The 22,418-nt window shown below is 46.3% G+C and overlaps 1 protein-coding gene across 4 annotated transcripts in view; it reads left to right on the top strand.

Moving 5' to 3' along the window:
- Positions 1-11,067: 11,067 nt before the first annotated feature.
- PCMT1 (protein-L-isoaspartate (D-aspartate) O-methyltransferase) overlaps positions 11,068-22,418 on the top strand; it is a 62,832-nt gene continuing 51,481 nt past the window's right edge. For 2 of the 4 annotated variants that reach the window (XM_006262047.4, XM_006262046.4), the window contains exon 1: positions 11,070-11,209. In XM_006262047.4, coding sequence (XP_006262109.3) covers positions 11,155-11,209 — 55 coding nt within the window. In that variant the 5' untranslated portion in view covers positions 11,070-11,154. Of the gene's footprint in view, positions 11,210-22,418 lie in introns of all 4 variants that reach the window. The other 2 variants (XR_002090550.2, XM_059713928.1) reach the window with 2 other exon arrangements.

Below are 22,418 nucleotides of genomic sequence, written 5' to 3' on the forward strand. Positions count from 1 at the left end.
GGAACATGCACAAGAATGGTTACTCTGTTGGCACACAGGTGATTTGTGACTGTAGAACGTTTAAAACAACTAGTAAAAATATTGTACTTTGTTTGCTTCACTGAAGTGTACATCAATAAAACAGTCTTAGCTTTCCTTCCTTTTCAGTTCCAAAATGTATTAAAATAATAGTAAATCTATTGACTAAATGTATTATTTGTTTATGGCATTCAAATAACTGCAGAGGATTTAGTTGTGCCCCTGCCACTCTGGTGCTGATATCCCCAGCTTGGAAAATAGAATTCTATTGTTTTTTTCCCTTCACACTTCCTTTTTTAATACAACTCTGAAGTCATGAAAGCTGGCAGAATATGCCTGAAATGGCACAAATAACACTCTGCAAATTCACCTCTATTTTTATCCCCATCTCTCCAAGACCCTGATTTTGCAAAGACTTATCATTGTGCTCAGACTGCAATACAGTTAAGCATATGTGTAAGCCTTCGCAAGATCCCTCTTTAAATGCACTATAGCCAGTGACCTTTATAATAACTAAGCTTCTCTTCTGTACTCTTGTTCTGAAGTTATTACCTGTAATAATCTTCCTTATCTCTTTCCTCAGCCATCACACAGAAGGCTAACGTGGACAGTACAAAAATTCTGCATTATACCCTCACAAATCAGGTTATACAAAACCATTGAGACTAAGAGAGATGTAACGATTTGAGGAACTCTCTCTCACACATCTCAAGCGAATTCACTCTCCTTTTGACAAAATTTGCAGAAAGGAGCAGTTTTAAAATTAAGGAAAATCATGCTTCATTATTCAGAGGTCTCATTAAACAAGAGATGTCTTCACATAATCAGTGGACTGGACCAATAGGCTTTGAAGTAGGTCTCCTGTGATCCTAGTGCAGAGTTTAGAGCCAGCTGGCCAGTTCCCTTGATTACAGAAAATAAGCCAGTTTCCCCAAGGCTGGCCAGCTTAAAAGGAAGCAGCAGCAGATGTTAGCCTATACACTGACATCTAGGAACACATGTACAAATCAAACCTTAGAGGAGTTATCTGACTGTCAGAGGACAGAGATTTAATTCAAGTAATTGAGATTTTATTATTGATGTTTGGGGAAAATTAAAACAATTATATTTAACCTGCATGCTATAGAGGCATTATCTACCCCACTTCACCCATCTCCCTCTCACTTGGGTGCCCAAATGGCTGTACAAGCATGCATTCTGAGATCTGCTGTAGAGTGACTTAATAGAGAGACATCTCTAGATCTTTTCCCTTTAGGGACTGATGAGGTCCTTTGCTGCCCCCATGCACTGTGCTAGAGGAGAGGGGCATAGGAGCTGTGCACAACATCTTTCTAAAAAATACTCTGTTCAAACTATTTTTGATACACCTATTAAAGTTGTAATCGTCATGGACCTGCAGTACTGCCAGGTAGACTTTACAAGCACTAATACTTATGTTCTGGATAATTTATCATTTGTGTTGAATCAGCTTGCTTTTGTCCTCCAGCAAATTTGCATTACACATTACTTTTTCAATTCCTGATCTAAATTACTATACAGTGTTGCATGCTCCACTTAGAAGTGGCAGCAAGTCAGTGGGGTCATTTTATATGTTTATGCATCTGTCAAACTTTATTTTTCAGACCAAGGTTTTCACATATTTTCACTGCAAAGTACAACGTACGCGGGCCGGGAGCGATCCGCGGCCCGTCTTGCGCACGCGGGCTGTGGCCAGCAGCCCGGGCACGCGGGGTCGGAGAAAACCGGGGGCGAGCTAGAATGTGTCACGGACGCGTAGTAGTTGATTCAAGATTGTTTACTTACACCAAAGATGGTCGTGGTGTAGGCTAGACAGTTTTCCAGGCTCAGCTCCGCTTAAATCCTCGTTTGAGGACTACGACAAGTTCACTCTCTCCCACGGAGTTGTTGAAGCTCCTTGGGTCCATCTCTTTTTGCGCGCAGGGAGGGATACATCTAGGAATCTATCGGCGATGGGGAGAGGCCAGAGGCTGATCAGGCCCCTGTTGCCTTTTAAGAAAAGCGTTGGGTCCGTAAGGATCCGCAGCGCTTAGAGATCATCACGCGAGGCGAAGGTTTGTTTCTCTCTCTCTCTCTCTCTCTCTCTCTCTCTCTCTCTCTCTCTCTCTCTCTCTCTCTCTCTCTCTCTCTCTCTCTCTCTCTCGAACTCCGACTTGAGCAGAAACCACCCAAGCTCTTTATACGGCTAGCAAGCCAATCGCTAGCCGCCACGTATGCATAATTTAATGTGAACCAATAATATTGGTTATTCGAATTTCAATACAAATGGCGGGAACTCTTTGCACCGAGCATTTCTTAGATGCAAAAAGAAATGCACCATGGAAAGAAAGCTACAAGTTGGCGGGAATTCTCCGTTGCACCGGGGTTCTCTTCTGCAGCAGAAAACTCCACCGTGCAAAGAAGCTGCAATTTAGCGGGAAAATAATTTAGCAGTGCCAAAGCACACACAAAACACAAAATCACAACTTTGGGTTGTGACACAGCGCTAAACCATACTCACTGAAAGGGTGGTAATGCCATAGTATATGGCATTATTGACACAGGTGTAACAAGCAAGCAAAGCTGGCACCTTGGGCAAACCCAGCATTGTAGAACAAGTCCTAGAATAATTTTGATGGAGTGTTCAGTATTATGAGCATTCTGTGCCATCCACAGCAGCGATTCTTAGCTGGGATTCATTCCATGAGATCCTTTTAAGGGTGGCACAGGGTGATGCACAAGATTGGCATTGGTAAGTGTGTAAACACCTGCACAGGATTCACAAGATAAACCCAGAGATTTAAAATAGGAATCTATAATATTAAAAACAGTTCTGTTACCAAGAACTCAGAAAGACCGCAAGAGGTCAGAAGACTTGCTGTATTATTTTTCCATATTAAAAAAATAAATTAAAGCTAAGAGCTGGCATTTTCTGACCAGGATGACTTGAATCTAAAAAGGGTGAGACCCACTGATTCAACAATCCTTGCATCATACGCTGACAGCAATCCTACCTGTCGTAACCAATTCTAGAATAAATATATAGAAGCAGTTCTTTTGGCACTCGTAGCAATTGCAGTAGGAGGTAGTATAATAAGGGGTGGGCAAGAGGGGCACCTGCCCCAGGTGCCAAGTTAGGAGGAATGCTGGAATCTCCTTCCACCCCCTGCAGAGCCTGTGCCCTGGCAGCAAGCTTACCCAAGCCAGGAACAATAAAACAGTCCCTTGCTGCTGTTGCTACTACAGCTGCTGCTGCTGCTTTAGGAGCAACAACTGGGGTGGACAGAACACGTGGCAGTGGTGGCAGCAGCAGCAAAGTTGGGGACAGTTTAGGAGTTCCCAGCATGGGTATAACTTGTGTCCCCTCTGCCCCCACTCTCAGAACCACATGACCTACTGCCATGCTGTTGTAATGCTTCCACTCAGAACCTGTGTGGGCCCCCCACCTCCTCTTGGAACCACACCCTGTCCTGTGTTGCTTCCCCCCACTTCCCGTTTTCCCACAGGGTTTGCCCAGAGCGCCAGCTCTGCTTGCCTGTCAATATAAAGTCTCAGTACATAGTCACCCCAAGGAAAACAATATAGGATCTGCAAGCCATCTAGCAAAATTTGCAACGACCAGAGGGACACTTTGGTGCACTGAGAGATTTTTTTGCTAAGTCCTTGGAACTAGAAAATAAAGTGTTAATTTTTTCCTCTGTTGAGAGTTTTCCCTCGTTGCCTTAGGAAGGCTTGATCTTAGAATCATAGTATCATAGAGAAGTGGGGCTGGAAGGACCCTCCAGACCTCATCTAGCCTGGCACAGGATCATCCCTAATCCAAACCATCCCATATAAATCCATAATCTAAATTCTACGTAAGACTACCATCAACTCTGACACAACACAGACCTAACACCCTAACCTGCCACAGGTAAAGCAGTATACTATCTCATACTGATCTGGCTCAGGGTGCAAGGTGAGTTTGACACTTGTGGTCTTAGGGAACCTGAACTTTTTTTACTCTCATGTGGGAGCCAGGATTCATAGAAGCCTTGCCATTCTGGGGGGCTCTTGACCTTTTCCCTGTCCTTTTGCTAGGACCTGAGGGGAGACAGAAACTCTTGTGTGACCTGAGCCCCTCTTGCTCCCTCCATGTGAGTAAGGCACTGAAGATGGCCCTAAAAATAACCAGATGTAAACTTATGAAAATCAGGACGTTCAAAATTAAGGTGCAGGTCATCTATGAATGTGGTAGGGAGAAATGACCAGACATTAGGGGGAGGGGACCAGCATGAAGCAGGGCTAACTGCTTGGCTGAGAAGGCCTAGATGAAACATGCAAGGAGATCAGTTAAAGGGGGAGGTGTTAAGTGAAGGTATGGAGTCTTATTCTGTGTACAGCTTGGACTACAGAACCAAGAAAGTGTTCAGTCCCCTAAGAAACTGATTTCTATGACATATGGCCACAACAGCAGAAAGGTGCCAGACAAGAAAGAAAATCTTCTCATATGCTTATAGCTTCTAAAATGCTAATGGCTTAATGGGACAGAAAGAGGAAAGGTGAGCTGGAAGTGGTGGCAGCGAGGACTATACGTTATTGGGGGGGCGGGTCTGCAGAAGTGGGGATACCAGTATTTTGTTAGTTGCTTAAAAACATTATAAATAGCTTGTAATAAAACTGTCATGAATTTGGGGAATGGTCAATGTATGTGATTTCTCTTTGGCCATGCTAACAAATACACCTCAAACATTTCAAAGCACAACTACAATACTCATGTCACTATGATGAAGGGGGCAAGAGAAGGGAGGAGCATTCAGGAATTGCAAAGCATCCTTTCCTGCCAGCCAGCCAGCCAGGTAGCCATGCCAACTTCATAACTACAAACTGACATGATGATTACCACTGCATGAGCTCCAGCTCTTTCCTACCTTGGAGATGTCAGCAGAGTCTCCAATGCCTGAAGAAGGGTGTTTGTGCCTGAAAGCTTGCTAAGAACTTTTTTCTGACTACTCAGTTGGTCTAATAAAAGATACCACATCTACCCAAAGAACCTTGCTTGTCTATGTCCTTAGACCACCACAGCTACCACCAACAACCCTGAAGCTCTTACAAATAACTGTTTCTGTTAAAAAATACTGTTAAGATCAACAATTAAAACTATTATCTTTATACACAAGATGCCACCTTTCACACATCCATCACTAGATCCATAGACCATGCTCATCTCCCACCTACTACCTGTTGGCAGTTTCCATGAGAGAAGAACCCTGTGCTCCACTGCTGACACTATCTATACCATGGCCATCCAACTTCTAGGTGGCTGGGGATTGCATGTAGCACAGAGGTCATACTAGCAGAGACCACACACCCCAGGGTTTAATTTGTGCAAGCCTCAGGCTCCCAGGGTGCACCCCTTCCCTTGTACCACTTCATGTACAGGCACCTGGTGCACCACATGACCCCTCCTTGCACCACACATGCCAGTGGCCCCTCCTTATCATCAACACTGGCAGAATCCTTTATACCATGAACGCCGGTGCTTCCCCATTGCACCATATATGTGCATACGGCCTTCACTTCAGATTCCTGGCTGCAGGCTCCCCCAGTACTGTGAGATGCTCCACCCTAGCCCCTGAAGTGAGAACAGAAAACAAAAGCTGGGGAGAAATGGGGCAGCCAAGAGAATCTGGCTGTAGCAGCAGCCAGAGTGATGCAGAAATGACAGCCAGATGAGAGTCTGGGGCCCACACATTTACCCGTCATGGGCTGCACGCAGCCTGCAGACTGCCAGGTGGACAGCCCCAATTTACACAATGCAGTGCTGAAATGAGACACGCAGGAGCTCTCAGGATACACCTCTTTCCTTTGAACACACATACAGGCACACACACACACATACATTAGGCAGAGGCAAATCATTTCCTATGCCCAGATCATGCTCAGGGGCAATCAGTATGGGTTCATCAAAGGCAGGTCCTGCCTGACCAACCTGGTTGCCTTTTATGACCAGGTGACTAAATCCTTGGATGATGGTGTCACCGTGGACGTAGTCTTTCTAGACTTTAAGAAGGACACTGTCTCTTACCCCATCCTCATCAGTAAATTAAGCAACTGTGGCATTGATGCCTGCACAGTTGGATGGGTAAAAAATTGGCTGATGGGGCTCACCCAGAGAGTAGTGGTGGATGGGTTGTACTCAACCTGGCAAGATGTGAGCAGTGGAGTACCCCATGGGCTTGGTCCTTGGGCCTGCACTGTTTAACATCTTCATCAGTGACTTGGACAAGGGGGTGGAAAGCACGCTGTCCAAGTTTGCTGATGACACTAAGATGTGGGGCGAGGTGGACACACTTGAAGGGAGAGAGAGGCTGCAACTAGATTTTGACAAAAGTGGGCAGACGAGAATAGGATGGGGTTCAATGTAGACAAATGCAGGGTGCTGCACCTTGAGAGAAGGAATCCACAACATACATATGGGCTGGGGAGTTCCCTTCTTGAAAGCACAGAGGCAGAAAGGGATCTTGGATTCATTATTGACTCCAAGATGAACATGAGCTGCCAATGCCAGACTGCAGCCAGCAAGGCCAGCCATACCTTGCCATGCACCCAAAGGTGCATCTCAAGCCGGTCCAGAGAGGTGATACTCCCCCTCTATACAACTTTGGTCAGGCCGCAGTTGGAGTACTGCATCCAGTACTGGGCGCCACACTTCAAAAGGGATGTGGCCAGCCTGGAGAGGGTTCAGAGGAGGGCCACCCACTTGGTGAGAGGGCAGCAGGACAGGCCCTACGAGGAGAGACTGAGGGACCTGAACCTATTCAGCCTCAGCAAGAGGAGGCTGAGGGGGGACCTGGTGGCTGCCTACAAACTCATCGGGGAGATCAACAGCAAATAGGCAGAGCCCTTTTCTCCCCAGCACCACCTGGGGTGACGAGGAACAATGGTAATAAGCTGATGGAGAATAGGTTTAGGTTAGAGATCAGAAGGCAATATTTTACAGTTAGGGTGGCCAAAATCTGGAACCAACTTCCCAGGGAAGTGGTCCTCGCCCCTACCTTGGGCAAATTCAAGAGGAGGTTGGATGATCACCTGTCTGGGGTCTTGTGAACCCAGCATTCATTCCTGCCTGTGGCAGGGGGTCAGGCTAGATGATGTGTTCAGGTCCCTCCTGACCCTAGCTACTATGAAACTACTAAGATCAGCTCATGTCACAATTACACCTCTACCAAGACAATTACACCTAATACCGCCACAATTCCATACAGTTACACCTATCACAGAAAATGCAACTGGAATGATTACAATTGAAATGCAGATAATTTTACTTGTCAGCTCCAATGAGACTGAGTTAAAGTGCCCGGGCACGTACCTTTACTGAAGTCAACACTCTGGAAAACTAAAAAACTCTTCACCAGGCAGAAATACTCTGTTTAAATTGGGGGGTTTTAGAGGGGGTTGGGGGTTTTTTTGTTTTTTTAATATGTATTACAGTAATTAGGGTCAGACTCATATAGGAAGAGTAGTTCTTTGAGAAAAGGGAATTTCCAGGAGAGGGGAAAACAGAATGGGGAACTAGTTCTCTAGAAGACAAATGGAGACCAGCCTGGGTCCCAAGAGCTCCTGGGCTTGCTGTAAGACTATATTGGATAATGCAGGGCCAGGCAGAGATATTTAGCTAGTTAGGAATACCCTAAATTGTATTTATTTTTATTCTGTAGCTTAAGAGCCCATCTGAAGTTTGTAATTAAAGGAAAGATTAGATGAATCCACATATACATGTAGACTTCTTGCAGCCCTAAACAAAAAATTCTAACATTTTAATCTGGTAACTAGTAAATCTACTTGATTCAGAAAGTTTTTTTTATAATGGTATGTCACTAATCACAGACTCCCAAAGGGAAGAAGGATAAACGTACTATTCAACAAAACATGGGCAACTGGTGCCTCTTGAGTCTGGGGGGTACCCACAGAAGCCGGCAGCGGCAGTGGGGACAGGGCTGGCGAGCACCTGCAGAAGCCGCTTGCAGTGTCAGCAGCAGGGACAGAGTTGGTGAGCACCTGCAGAAACCATATGTGGCATCTGCAGCAGGGACGGGGCTGGTGAGCACCCGTAGAAGCTGCTGGCAGTGGCGGCGAGAATGGGGCTGGCAAGCACCTGCAGAAGCCACTGGTGGTGGCAGGGATGGCCCTCTCAGGCGGGGCACATGTGCCCCGCCCCCTGTGCTCCTCCACCAGTCACCTATGCAACAAAACATAATAAGAAATTGTCACAGATAGGGACTTGCATACAGACCCTGGTCTAAAAGTGGAGGAATTGCAAAATTTCACCTTGCAATGGCAAAATGTCACCTTAAAACGTTTGAGGCCATAATGTCTAAAACTAGATGTACTCACAGAAACCATAAAGGAAACAGGAATACAAGCAATTTTGTATATGTGACAGTAGGGATTTTGTATGTAGCAGAACTGACGTTTACCTTTATAATAACACCAATTAAACTCCATGAATGAATACTCTAAGGCAGTTGTTTTCAACGTTTTTTTCATTTGTGGGGCCCTAAAACATTTTGAATAGAGGTTCAGACCCCCTTTGGAAATTTTGAATGAAGGTGCAGACCCCTTTGCATTTTAAGTGTGGCTATTCACATACTTTTGATTGATCATAGTCATCTTTAGCAGACCCCCAGAGGCCTGTGGACTGCAGGTTGAAAAACACTGCTTTAAGGAAAACTAGGTTGCAAATCACGCACTTGAAAATTCATCTAATGTAAGTTCTCTCTGGAAACTTATTTTTTTTCCTACTTGGGACATTCTAATATACTTTTTACCCCTTGCTATATTTTTTCCTTAGAATCACTGATTTGTCCAGTGCGCAGGCAGCATACACGAGGGCAGAATTAGGGGTTACTCAGGAACTCTCATGTTGGCATTTACTCATGTTTGAGTGCTTAACTTTGTAAATTAAATTTTTTTTTTCTTTTTACAAGTCTTTATGCAGTTTAGAAACAGAAAATTTGCATTGCCTAGATAAGCTTTCAGGGCGTTTCTTCAAAATAATCATATTCATAATGATAAACTTAATCCTTCAAAGTTTGAGAAAGTTGATGGAACTTATATTGTGCCCCATACCAAATTATATAAGTGAGATCTTTGAGATTACAAAGAAATATCTAGTTGGTATGTTGATAGACCAGTAGTTTTCAACTTTTTAGACTTGTGGCATTCCTACATAACTTCTGTGAGTACATACAGAAGTACAGGCAAGAGTACGTACCCCTCTCATAACCTTCTGCTTCCTCCCATTGTTCAGTATTGTGACTCTCTTGATCCCCATCCTCTTGCAAAAGGCAAAAAAATAGAAAAAAAAAAAGTCGTCTTTTGCAGGGTTTGTGTACACAGATTTTAGATTGTAACCTCCTTGGGGATGGGCTGTAGGCCTCAGCCTGACCTTGCACAAATATAAATTCCCATACAAAAAAGTAAATTAAGTTAGAGTTAAATTTGAGAGTATGTATTATTAATTGAATAGGAAAAACTGGAATATTTCAACTATCCTAACAACCAGCATTATAAACCTGAAAATTTAGGGTTAAAATTACAATAAGAAGAGCATGGCTGTTAAAGTAAAGTGTGCACAATAAAGGAACCTAAAAGACCTTACTTCACTACAGTGTTGATTGAAATGTACAGTTTTGTCATATTAATGTTTGAGGTGAGAGATTAAACTAATTTCTGTACAAACATTAGATTTTTCCCCTCATATTTTCCTTTGTGGTACCACTATGGGGCAAAGTGAAGGCTGTTTTTTGTTTGTTTTCTTAACGACTGTCATACACAAATGCCAAATTGCAACTGAGTCATTCTAGTGGTTCTGAAATTAATTTGCAATTGACTTGTTGAGAGGACTGCATGAGCGAGACATTTATAACATGACACAGAGGGAAGGAGAGCCCATTCCCCACAGATGTTGTTGTCCTTTAAGCTAGTGGTGTCAAACTCGTCCAGCACCAGGGCCAGAAGAGTGGTGCTGGTTCACAGGGTGGATGAATGGTGTGGGACTGGTCCATAGGCTGGACGATGATGTGCCATGCCATCTGTATCCCCCTTCATCAAAATCCTAGATCCACTCATGCATGCTGGGACCCTGGGCAAGTCTGGCAACCTCCCAGTCCAGGCTGAACACAGGCATGGGCAAACTGGGTGGCCACCTGGATAAAAAGGGGGCCCAAAAATGGTAATTCTTTGATTATCATCATTACCTTTGACAAAGGGGGGGCCAATACTAAAAGTTTGCCCGAATTACCAGGGACCTAGATACGGTGCTGCTCCTAGTGCCTCATTGACTGTGCCCAGGAGCCTCCCATAGGTGCTACGAGGATACATAGGGCAGGAGACTCCACTCAGGAGATATAATGAAGTGGGGGGGAAATCTCTCTTGAAATGACACGTTTCCCTTTGAAGCGCCCAAACAGCGCCCCGGAAAGACTAAAGTGGAGCTGCATAAACTGTGGAGCGCATGTGATGGACGACTTGGTCCTCGGTGCCTGGGCACTTCAAAGGCCAACATCTCATTTCAAGAGGGATTTCCCCCGCTTCCTTAGGTCTCCAGAGCAGAGCCCCCCGCCCTGCGTATCCTCCCGGAACCCATGGGAGGCCCCTGGGCACAGTCCGCCAGGCATTGGGAGGTTGCCGGACTCGCCCGGGGGGGGGGCTGTAGGATTTCACCTTGGGCCCGACTGCGGGGCTAACGGCCTCCCCCTGCTTTGACAAGGGAGAGGCAGCCCGCTCAGGGAAGGCAACATGGCACCCGGCTGGGGGGTCGGCTCTGGAGAAGGGCCATGTGTGGAGGGAGAAGCCCCTCAACCTCCTGCGCGGGGGGAAAGGGGGCGCACATAAACTCCCGCCCCAAACGCGCCCCGTAAAGCATGGCCGCGCATGCGCAGCGCAGGCGTGGGGAAAGGAGCCGGGCGGCGGCTGAGCATGTCCGGCGCGCGGGGCGGTGGCGGCGGGCTCGCGGCCCCTCCCTCGGGCGGGCGCGGCGCCCAGGAGGCGGCGCCTGTGTCGGCGCTGGAGGTGGTGTCCTTCCTGGGCAAGCTGCTGTGCGCAGTCGCGGCGTTGAAGGCGGCTCTCTACCTGCTTCGCCGTGTCTGCCTCGCCATGGCCTGGAAGTCGGGCGGCGCCAGCCACTCCGAGCTCATCCACAATCTCCGCAGTGAGTCTGCGGGACGCCCGCCCCCCTCCTCCCGCCGCGCGCCGGCCGTTGGCGACCGTTGGCATTTCCCCCGCCGGAGCGCGCCTGAGGGCGGCCGCGGATGCTGCAGGGCGGCGCCTCCCGCCGCTGTCACCCCGGGGTCGCCCCGAGGGGAGCGGGGCCGGCGGGGCTCAGCTAGGCCGGCCCCTATCCAGGCGGGACCAGCCCTCTCCAAACCCGCTCTGCGCAGGGGGGACCTTCTCGTTATTTATGTGGTTATTTTATTTACTTGCATATTTATTTATTTGTCTATCTAAGTATTTATTTATTTGCCAGACAGGCACCATTTTATTTATTGATTAACTTATCTGCAGGCAGGCACCTTTTATTTATCTGTTTGTCTAGGTCAGCTGTTCTCCATGCGGTGCCTGCAGGTGGTACCTCCCCCGCAAGGTTTAGTCAGGTGCCCATGTACATTTTCACGATCAGTAAAAATTGTTCTTCCAACCAAAAATGCTGTCATATTGGCGCCCAATTTAATTTTCTCTTAAATTTGAATGTGCCCTTGGCGCACAAATGTTGGGATCCCCTGATCTAGGTATTTATTTATTTGCAGGCGGGCACCTTTTGTTTGTTTGTTCATTTCTTTTTTGGAAAAACATTTTGTACTCCAGGTCGAATGAGCCAAATCCAGTTCTGAATCCTTGCAAAACTCAATTGTTCAAGCACCCTCTGTGGTGCTACAATGGGCAAGTGTCCTCCACCCCAGGCTTTTCAGTCAGGGGCTTCAGATACCCACTAATGGATCTGGGAGTATCCTATGTGCAGGCCCAAGCCCAGAGGCTTGGCATTTGGATGGCCTCGAGGTTCACTTGCCCTTAGCCAAGGGCCACAGGAGCAAGCTAGGGAGGAGTCCCCCATTTCCATGAAGTGGGCATGTAGCTGAGGGCCTCCCACTGGAAGCTGGCAGTGTACAGGTGGGTGCCTCCCCCAGGCAGCTTCTGGGATGCCTCAGTGAGGGGAGGGTGCTGCCAGTGCCTGCGCTGAGGGAAGTTATGAAACCTCCCCCCTCACACCAGCCCCCATGTTGGATGTGGTGGGGGAGGGCAGGGGGTATGGATGGGGGTGTGATCCAAGCTGAGGAGGGGCAGCATGGGATCCCACTAGTTGCCTTGGGGGGAGGTGCCTGTCTGTGTATGGGATGGTGGGGGGCTGGGCTAGATGAGCCCCAGAAGTACCTTACAGCCTTGCTTCTTTCCTGTTCCCCTGCTCAGGGTGGGAAGCATTGAAAGTACTTGCTGAAAGTAGCAAAAAACCAAAATGAGAGGTTAAAAATCAATTCTTTTTCTTCTTTACGCAGGAATTGGTCTAACCTTTCAAAAAGCAAACCAAAGTCAGTCTTATCTTTCAATTAAGAGTTTTGGCCATGGGGAGGAGGGAAAGGCTCTTCGTACCCTCTCCTCCCCCCACACTCTGCCCTCGAGCTCTGGGTGGGGGGGCAGGAGGGGCCAGAGGGCACAGCCCAGGGTGCTTCCTTGCAGCCCTTCCACTGAATAGAAAAACCTCTGCTGTCAGCCCTCGTGTGGCTCTTTTGGGAGAATGGTCTTTGCTATTGCTTCCCATCCCCTGATTTGAGATCCCTCTCTCCCCCTAATACCTCCAGTGCTTGCCTTGGTCGCTGCTCAAGATTCTCCCAGGCAACAGCACTGTGATTTGGCTTGCGTTTTGCTAGTGGCTGCAGGGCTCTGGCTGATAGCTGCGCTGACTGCTTAGGAAAATGGACGAGCAGTAAGAGTGTGTGAAGCAGGCCATGTTCAATTGGGATTTGGATTCGACTCAATTCAGGGGACAGTGATTTGATTTGGATCACCGTCCTGATCTCGATTCGGCCAAATCTGAATCTGAAGGTTCGATGCTGATTCGGAGAATCAGTGATGTGGCCATAGATACCGCTTTACATGTTTTTTCTATGTATCTTGAAGTACCAGGCGCAGCTTGTGAACGCTGACATGGTGGGGCAGATGGCGCGTCCCACAGGACCGTGGGGTGGGGCCCCCCCACGTGCTCAGTGGCGGACCCGGAAGTGGACTGGAAGTACTTCTGGTCCACTTCTGGGTCCACTGCCAAGCATATGGGGGACCCCACCCCCAAGGCTTGGCGATCAACTGTAGGGGGACCCTGGGTGCCTGGTGTTTTAATTAAACAGAAAAAAAAATTCTGATTCTTGCTATTTTATTAGCAAAAATCTCCCCCTTTCATTGAGAGAGCTGTCTGACGTAGATGTGGATTTTCAAACCCAAAAATGCATTGTAAATGGTTCCAGGCAGTAGTTAACTCCAGGATCCAGAAGGTGAGAGTGACTTTGGTTTGCTTTTTGAAAGGTGACTGATTCCTGCATAAAGAAGGGGAAAAAATGTTTTTTAACCTCTGTTTGGTCTTTTGGTACTTTCAGTAAGATACTGTGCAGAATAAAGCATCATATCAGTGACTTGGCTGGGACTCTAGGCTGAAGCAGTTGGAGAACTAAAACCAGATGTTCCAAATAAGGCATGGGAATTAAATTGAGAAATCTTAGAGCTTTCAAGTAGCACAGATTGAACACTGTTTAAAAAAAAAAAAAAAGACTTGAATTTGCAGGGTCAGGTACATTTCCATAATACATATTTTAGTATATAGTTGCATTAAGTATATCTTTCTAATTTTCAGTGCTAGAAAATAATTCTAGGCTGCATAAAAAAGGTTCTAAATGTTGCTTCCAATTTTTTTATTTAGAAAAAAAGACATTTGCAGCATATTTAACTTGTAACTGTTTTGGTATCTGTAACAGTCAGTATAATAACATTATCTATCATTAGATAATGATAGATAGATAATGTTGTTATACTGACAATAGATAGATATTTTTTTCGGTTTCCAAAAATGGCAAATTAGAAATGGTCAGATTCACTTGACATTAAGTTAATTTGCGTGACTTCAGGTAAATTCTAGGATAAAGAGGAAGCCAATTACTTTGCTAGGCTATTTTGTTCCATAAAAGTATGTAATCATTTACATTATACCTCGATGCTTCCATAATATGTTGACTCCAAAAAAAAGAAGCTTATAAGGAACTCATTAAGATTTTATACTTGAGAAGGTGCAGACTGAGAGGAGGGTTCCAAAACGAATTTGTTTGCAGAGTGCGATGTTCAAGATGTAATGGAGAGGCCAAGTGATTGAAGCAAGGGTCTTTGCAGGACCTTCAGTAATGTTTTGCACAGCCAGCTTGTTATAGGTACATGCACAACTTCCTTTCTTTTTTTATTAAAATATTTATTAACACAGAAATACTACCCATAAATGTATTAACTTTTTTCAAAGCTCTCAAGTCGGTTAAGTGAAAACTATTTTACTGCAGTCTTTTACTTTCAAAAGGACTTCTTGCCAAAGGCTGATTTTAAACCAATGATTGACTTTTACCTCCAGTCCCATAGAGCCATTTTAAGATATTCACATGCACCATTATAAAACTGTTCTTGAAACCAGTTTTTCCTTTCTTGAAACAGCAGGACTGACATTCTTCAAAATAAAAACAAAAAAAAGTTTGCCTTTTAGAGAGACCAGAAACTTTTTACCAATATTTACCAACTGTACTGAAAGTTGAAAGTGAATAAAAATAGTTATGATAGAAATAGCTGACCTTAAATATGTGGCTCTAAGTGGCATTTCATTTGCTTTTATATCTAGCATCTAGAAGGAAAGGAAGGGGGCTAGTTGCTATTTAATTTGTTGATGACTAGTTGGTTCAAGTGCATTGGGGATTCTAAACTAGCTCTTTCTTTCTTCTCAATCTGCTGACAAGTTAATTATCTTCTTGATTTTTGAAGCTCGTAACCCTTGGGATCTCTTCATCTCTTCCAGTCCTTCATATCTACTCTCTGACCAGATTTTGTTGTTTCGTACTCTAATATCTTCACTATCCACCTCCAATTTACTGCTGAATGTTAATCCCTGCCATTATAATTTTTCATTCAATTTACTGCAATTTACTCCTCTGATCTCTCTTTTCTGTCCTTTCCATTCAATACAGTATGCTGCAGGAAAAACAGCCTTCCTTGTTTTCTTTTCTGATCGTATTATGCCACTGCTATACCTGGTTATAACTCATCTCATTCTAAGATTGCCACCAGTCTCATCTGATCTTAAAATGATTAATCTTTAAAAAAAGATTACAACTTCAATTTTTTTCCTTAAATTGTTTATAGAGTTTCTAAGGGGGGAAAGGAGGGTAGTCAAGATTTTGTTTATGAATTTCTAATTATGTAGCTTAAAATACCCGCTCCTCCCCACCTTTTTCTTAAAAAAAAGAAAAAAAAAGAAAAAATCTTTCTGGCCACCTGTGTATATATGTTAAAATAATTGCAGCTTCTGTCCTCTTCGTAGAGTTCTTCAATTAAAACGATTGAGTCTCACTGGACAGGAAAGCTTGAAATATTTGTCTCTAGTCAGAGTTAGTGGAATAATGCTATCTTCATGTTAGATCTGAATTATTCTGGGCCTCCATTATTCAGTCTGATAAATGGAAATAAATACAAATCTGTGACAGGCAATTCTCATTATTTATAGATAAATAAAATGTCTGAATATGTTATGTAAATGTGAAGGTTTTAATAACACTCCAGGCTTCATGTTATTCATAGATTCATAGATGCTAGGGTCGGAAGGGACCTCAATAGATCATCGAGTCCAACCCCCTGCATAGGCAGGAAAGAGTGCTGGGTTCAGATGATCCCAGCTGGATGCTTATCTAACCTCCTCTTGAAGACCCCCAGGGTAGGGAAGAGCACCACCTCCCTTGGGAGCCCATTCCAGACCTTGGCCACTCTAACTGTGAAGAAGTTCTTCCTAATGTCTAGTCTAAATCTGCTCTCTGCCAGCTTGTGGCCATTATTTCTTGTAACCCTCGGGGGCACCTTGGTGAATAAAACCTCACCAATTCCCTTCTGTGCCCCCGTGATGAACTTATAGGCAGCCACAAGGTCACCTCTCAACCTTCTCTTGCGGAGGCTGAAGAGGTCCAGGTGCCCCAGTCTCTCCTCATAGGGCTTGGCCTGCAAGCCCTTAACCATACAAGTGGCCCTTCTCTGGACCCTCTCCAGGTTATCCATATCTCTCTTGAAGTGTGGCGCCCAAAACTGCACGCAGTATTCCAACTGCGGTCTGACCAGCGCCCGATAGAGGGGAAGTAGCACCACCTTGAATCTGTTTATCATGCATCAGCAGATGCATGATGAAGTGCCATTAGCTTTTCTAATGGCTTCGTCACACTGCCAACTCATGTTCATCTTGGAGTCCACTAGGACTCCAAGATCCCTTTCCGCTTCCGTTCTGCCAAGCAGGTCATTTCCTAGGCAGTAGGTATGCTAGACATTTTTCCTCCCTAGGCGTAGCACTTTGCATTTCTCCTTGTTGAATTGCATTCTGTTGTTTTCTGCCCATATGTCCAACCTGTCCAGGTCTGCTTGTAGTTGTTCCCTGCCCTCCGGCGTGTCCACTTCTCCCCATAGCTTTGTGTCATCCGCAAACTTGGACAGAGTACACTTCACTCCCTTGTCCAAGTTGCTGATGAAGATATTGAAGAGTATCGGTCCAAGGACCGAGTCCTGCGGGACCCCACTGCCCACACCCTTCCAGGTCGATACCGACCCATCCACTACGACTCTCTGGGTGCAACCCTCTAGCCAATTCGCCACCCACCGGACTGTGTAGTCATCCAAGTCACAGCCTCTTAACTTGTTTACCAGTATGGTGTGGGATACCGTATTGAAGATCTTCCTGAAGTCTAAGTATACGACATCAATCCCTACTCCTGCTTCTAGGCGTTTTGTAACCTGGTTATGGGTTTTTGCAGCTCCTAGTGAAAGGAAAAGTTACATTGGGTGCATCTACACGTGTTGTTAGCACAAAGCAGTAAACTCAGATGCATATTGTGCCAGAGTGTATTGGTCCTGGGTCCTGTATTTGAACATGTCTAGGACCACTGCACATTGAGTCCAGTTGGAGTAGCTGGGGCAGGCTGCCAGATGAGGGGGCTGCTCCACCCTGGCTTAACATGGTGGAGAGGGGCTGACTGGGGCATGAAGGCTCTTCAGTGTGGGACTAGCTGGCAAGAATTGCAATCCAAGTGTGCCTGGAGTGGAGTATTGTAGTAAACAACCATTGATCCTCTGGATCATGGTGTACGCATAAGTCTAGTAAGGTGCCTGATGAATCTACATGTACGGAGTCTTGCAACCATCACACCAAGACCTTAGACACATAGGCCTAGACATGAGTATGGAGGAATGGAGGCTGCCCAAGACTTAACATCCCCCTGCCCCCCCTTTAGGCGGTTGAGACAAATACCAAAGGCCAGACCGAGTTTAGACGTTCAGTGCCTCAGTGGCTGTAGCTTCTACTAGAGAGCCACAGATAAGAAGTGCTGCTGACTACCTAATACCTCAGCAAGGGTGCATTTCTGTCAGGGTGATGTCCCTTAGCCTTTCTCCAAGAGGTACCTGCATGACAGTGGGGGCTATTGTGGTGTCATATACTGGCCTTACTCTGAAGGTTGCAACATTAGTATTTTACAAGAGCTAACCCACTTCTCCCTTACCTGTCTGAATGCAGCCAGGCCAGCGCCATGCTCCTCCTGGTCAGCTGAGGGCTTACCCCCATGTTGTGGCTCCTAGTTAAGGGTTCTAACCCCACAAATGAATGCTGTGGGTGTTCTCTTGCATGGCATACCATCTGCCTCATGCTGCTGGGCTGGAAGAGATGCTGTGGGTCCCTGCCAAGTGCTGCTGGGTCCCTGCCGGAGCCCCTGGTGGGAGTGGGGTGGGAGGCACTGCCTGGGGGTTTAGGCACCCACAGGCTGGAGGCACCATCTGGGCGTGACATGGCTGTCCTGGCAGGTGAAGGTCCCTGTGGGTGCTATATGGGAGGGGCACCTGGCTCTGTGCAGCCATCACCTGCAGCACCCGATGGCAGCCCCACTGCTGCACTCACTCCTGTTTAAACCCTGCCACCAACTGGGCTTGCAGCTGTCTACCACCAGTCTGCCATGCAACTTTGCCTGGCTCTGCTCCCCCGATAACCACTAGTTACCTCGTTGCTGCAGCAGCCATGCAGTGCTGCAGCCCAGATCAGTGCCGCCTCCCAGGCAGCCCCTGCCAGAGCTGTTTGCCTGACAGTAGGCAGCACCCAGCTGGGAGGTAAACAGTAAACATTAGTATAAATAACCTTTTATATGTAGTCTGTTACAGTGCAGAAATCAGCTTCCCTGCTTACACTGATATTGGAGGGCTACCTTGTGGGGGGAAGGGCATGTGTAATATATGAGTAAATACAATGTAAGTTTCTTTTATTGTTCTGCAAATCTCTTGTTTCCTGTCTATAAGAAAAGTGAATCTTTACGAGTTCCTTGCAAAGTCTTTGTGTTCTTTTGTTTTTAACTATAATGAGGTCCCTGAGAAGTCAAACTGTAACAAAGAGTTCTTTGCCTGTGAGTGGACCTCTGGAGAGAAGATGCTGAAGCTTTTGGGGAGACTAGCAGTAGATGATTATCACTTACCTTGGGTGTAGGGAAGTTGGATCACAGGGTAGTATATCTCAAGGGTACTAGACAGGGAATCTAGATCACTAGTGTATCCCTGAGAAGTGGGACTAACAGTCAATATTTAGACACTCGCTCTTTAGACTTACCCAGGTAGGATACAAAAATTAGGTTCATTACAACAGCCCAGCACCCAGCAAAGGAAAGCTCAGCTATGTCTGTAATAGAAAAGTTTCGTGTGTGTGTGGAGACTGCATTGAGTAGCTTCATAATGCCATTTCTGCTGCTTTCTGCAAGTACTACTTTCACATTTGATAAATGATGAAATGCTTTTAAAATTAATTTTTCTATTTCGTTGTAGAAAACATGCAATTTCAGTAATTACTGACACTGCATTGAAAGCTCAAATGGTTCTGTAACTTGGTTGTACCTGCATATAGCTTAGGTTGTATTGTCTTTCTTTATTGCTCTGTGTTGCTTATAAGAATTTGTGTGTTCCATTGATCTAGTCGGGAGCTTAATAATTAGTGCCATAAATGTATCTTACTACGATAAATGCATTTTACATCTTCTAATTGTGACACAAACATCTTTCTCAAATTACCTGAGGGTGTAGGAATTCACTATATGTTTTTCCAGTAGGGAAACCAAAGTTAGTTTTGTGGTCAAGCTTCTGTAGAATGGCATCTTTATTGCATGAGATGTCAATATATTGCAATTTCATTTACGCAGCCTTATCAAGCTTGTTCGCCTGCACCTTTATCATTCATCTGCTAGATAGGGAATATAGCATTAACTGTAAAGGAATGAATGAAGAAGCACTTAATAAAAGGTGCAGTCTGCAAGTATGTGGCCCACATTTCTTAACTGTAGCAGCAAAAGCCCTGCTTGCAATTGTGTGCCACGCATTTAAAGCAATTAAGCTTTTGCCTCTGTCATGGTATGAGGTTTAAATTAGTGGGCTGAACTATTATATTTGCCACAAGCTAGCTACATTTGAAGCTTGTTCTAGCCACCTAGCAGTGGGGGCCAATGTTTTTAGTAGGTGTGCCACATATTAGCCCTGTACCCACCCCAAGTGCCACTCTGATCCCCTTCCCCTGCCAGATCTGCTGCTCTGCTTTCTGCTCCCTACTTTGTATTTCCTGCCTAATTTCCTGCACTGCTTTCTTTTTGCCCTCCTGTCCCCCCCATTTCATCTTTTGCTCTGCTTCCTGTTTCCTGCCCTATCTACTACTGTGCTGCCTGTCCTGTCCCTTATCAGGCACATGCTGTCCTGTCCCAGGCTGCCCTTGTGCCAAAGACTGGCCATCCTTGACCTAGCATAGGCTGTTTTGGAGGCAACACTGAGGTTGCCTAGAGCAGTAGTTCCCAACCTTTTCTATATTGTAGACTGGCATGGGAGTGGGATGGGGCGAATAGAGCCGGCTACCTCCCTCCCGGGGCTGCCCCGCTGCCCAGCGTGTGACAGCTGGTGGCGGAAGCCGCTCATCTGGGCAAACGGACAGGGCTCCAAACAGAGGGCTCATGCCACGACCCTGCAGCCAACCTTCTGTGGTCTGATACCGGGCTGCGACCTGGTGGTTGGGAACCTCTTGCCTAGAGAAAACTGTCCAAACAGAATGACTTGATGTAAAATGTGGTCAATGAATTAATGTTGTCAAACAAAGGTAGATGTAATGTCACAGGTTCTGCAATGTGCTTTCCAGATGCTGGATATAGCAGCAACTAGGCCCATCTGATGGTTTTCATAGTGCCTGTTATGTGTCTGGTTTTACATCAGGTGAGTGTTTACTAGCTTGGTGTGAGAAGAGTTGGGTCACACCAGGCATCTGTGCTCTGTTACGGAATAGCACAAGGTGAGCCTGGAGTTCTCAGTGTCTGTGCATTGGTTTCCTAGGTTGAATGAGCTGATTTGCTGAACAGGTGGTTTTACCCTTTTTTTTTTTTTTTTTTTATTTCCAGTGAGATCTTGGGGAATGCATTCCTTGAAAGTCAAAGTAGTATGATGCCTAGGTATGTAGGTGTCGGTGCAGAAAGATGTTGAGCTGTTTTTGCACGTTGGATGGAAGCAGCTGAGAACTGCCCTCTTGCCCCTTGGTTTAAAGCAGGGGTGGGCAAAGCCTGGGCCATAGGCCAGATCGGGCCTGCAGTGGACTCCATTTCCCATCAGCCCCTGCCCACTTTGCTGTGGCTGGTTTCTAGGGAGACCCCAGCAGTGGTGGGCCATGACAGCATGGGGGCCAGGGAGGTAGGGAGGGAAGAGAAGTGGGACCAGAGCCACACTTAGCAAATTGGCTTGTCTCCTACTTTTCTCCCATGCTCCCAGGACTGCAAGGAGGGCTGCAGGGGCACACACCAGCCTGTAAGACCCTGTAGGAGCAGCCTTGGCAGTGGCTACTGCCCTCGCCCCCTTAGGTACAGATCAGAGGTGGGGAGAAGGCAGACAGTGGAAAGAATAAGGTATGGAAGTCCGGCGCTTGTAGGGAGGCAGTTAGACAGGGCAAAGCTACCATGGAGCTGAGGATGGCATCCCAAATTAAGGATAACAAAAAATTATTTTTTAGATATATAGGGAGTAAAAGGAAGGCCCAGGGTGGAATAGGACCTCTACTAAATGGGCATAAGCAATTGGTGACGGACAGGGGGGACAAGGCTAAACTCCTCAATAAGTTCTTTGCCTCAGTTTTCCTAAGCGAGGGGCAAGACAAGTCTCTCACTGGGATTGTAGAGAGGCAGCAGCAGGGTGCCAGACTACCAAGAGCAGACCCTGAGATGGTGCAGAGGCACTTGGAGGAACTGGATGCGTTTAAGTTGGCAGGCCCGGATGAGCTCCATCCGAGGGTACTGAAGGCACTGGCTGACGTCATTGCACAGCCATTGGCGGTAATATTTGAACGCTCATGGCGCACGGGCTAGGTTCTGGAGGACTGGAAAAGGGCCAGTGTGGTCCCCATTTTCAAGAAGGGGAGGAAGGAGGACCCAGGCAACTATTAGGCCAGTCAGTCTCACCTCCATCCTTGGCAAAGTCTTTGAAAAAATTATCAAGGCTCACATTTGCGAGAGCCCAGCAGAAAAAATTATGCTGAGGGGAAACCAGCACGGGTTCGTAGCAAGTAGATCATGCCTGACTAATCTAGTCCCTTTTTATGACCAGATTGCAAAGCACCTGGACGCAGGAGTAGGGGTTGACGTCGTTTACTTAGACTTCAGGAAGGCCTTCGATACGGTATCCCACACCATACTGGTGAACAAGTTAAGAGGCTGTGACTTGGATGACTGCATGGTCCGGTGGGTGGCGAATTGGCTAGAGGGTCATACCCAGAGAGTCGTAGTGGATGGGTTGGTATCGACCTGGAAGCATGGGAGAAAAGTGGGGAGTTACAGTGGGGTCCCGCAGGGCTCGGTCCTTGGACTGATACTCTTCAATGTCTTCATCACTTCACTCCCTCTTCCAAGTCGCTGTACTCTGTCCAAGTTTGCGGATGACACAAAACTGTGGGGAGAAGTGGACACGCCGGAGGGCAGGGAACAACTACAAGCAGACCTGGACAGGTTGGACATATGGGCAGAAAACAACAGAATGCAATTCAACAAGGAGAAATGCAAAGTGCTGCACCTAGGGAGGAAAAATGTCTAGCATACCTACTGCCTAGG

This window comes from Alligator mississippiensis, chromosome 1, assembly GCF_030867095.1.
Source record: "Alligator mississippiensis isolate rAllMis1 chromosome 1, rAllMis1, whole genome shotgun sequence".
Taxonomy (NCBI): domain Eukaryota; kingdom Metazoa; phylum Chordata; order Crocodylia; family Alligatoridae; genus Alligator; species Alligator mississippiensis.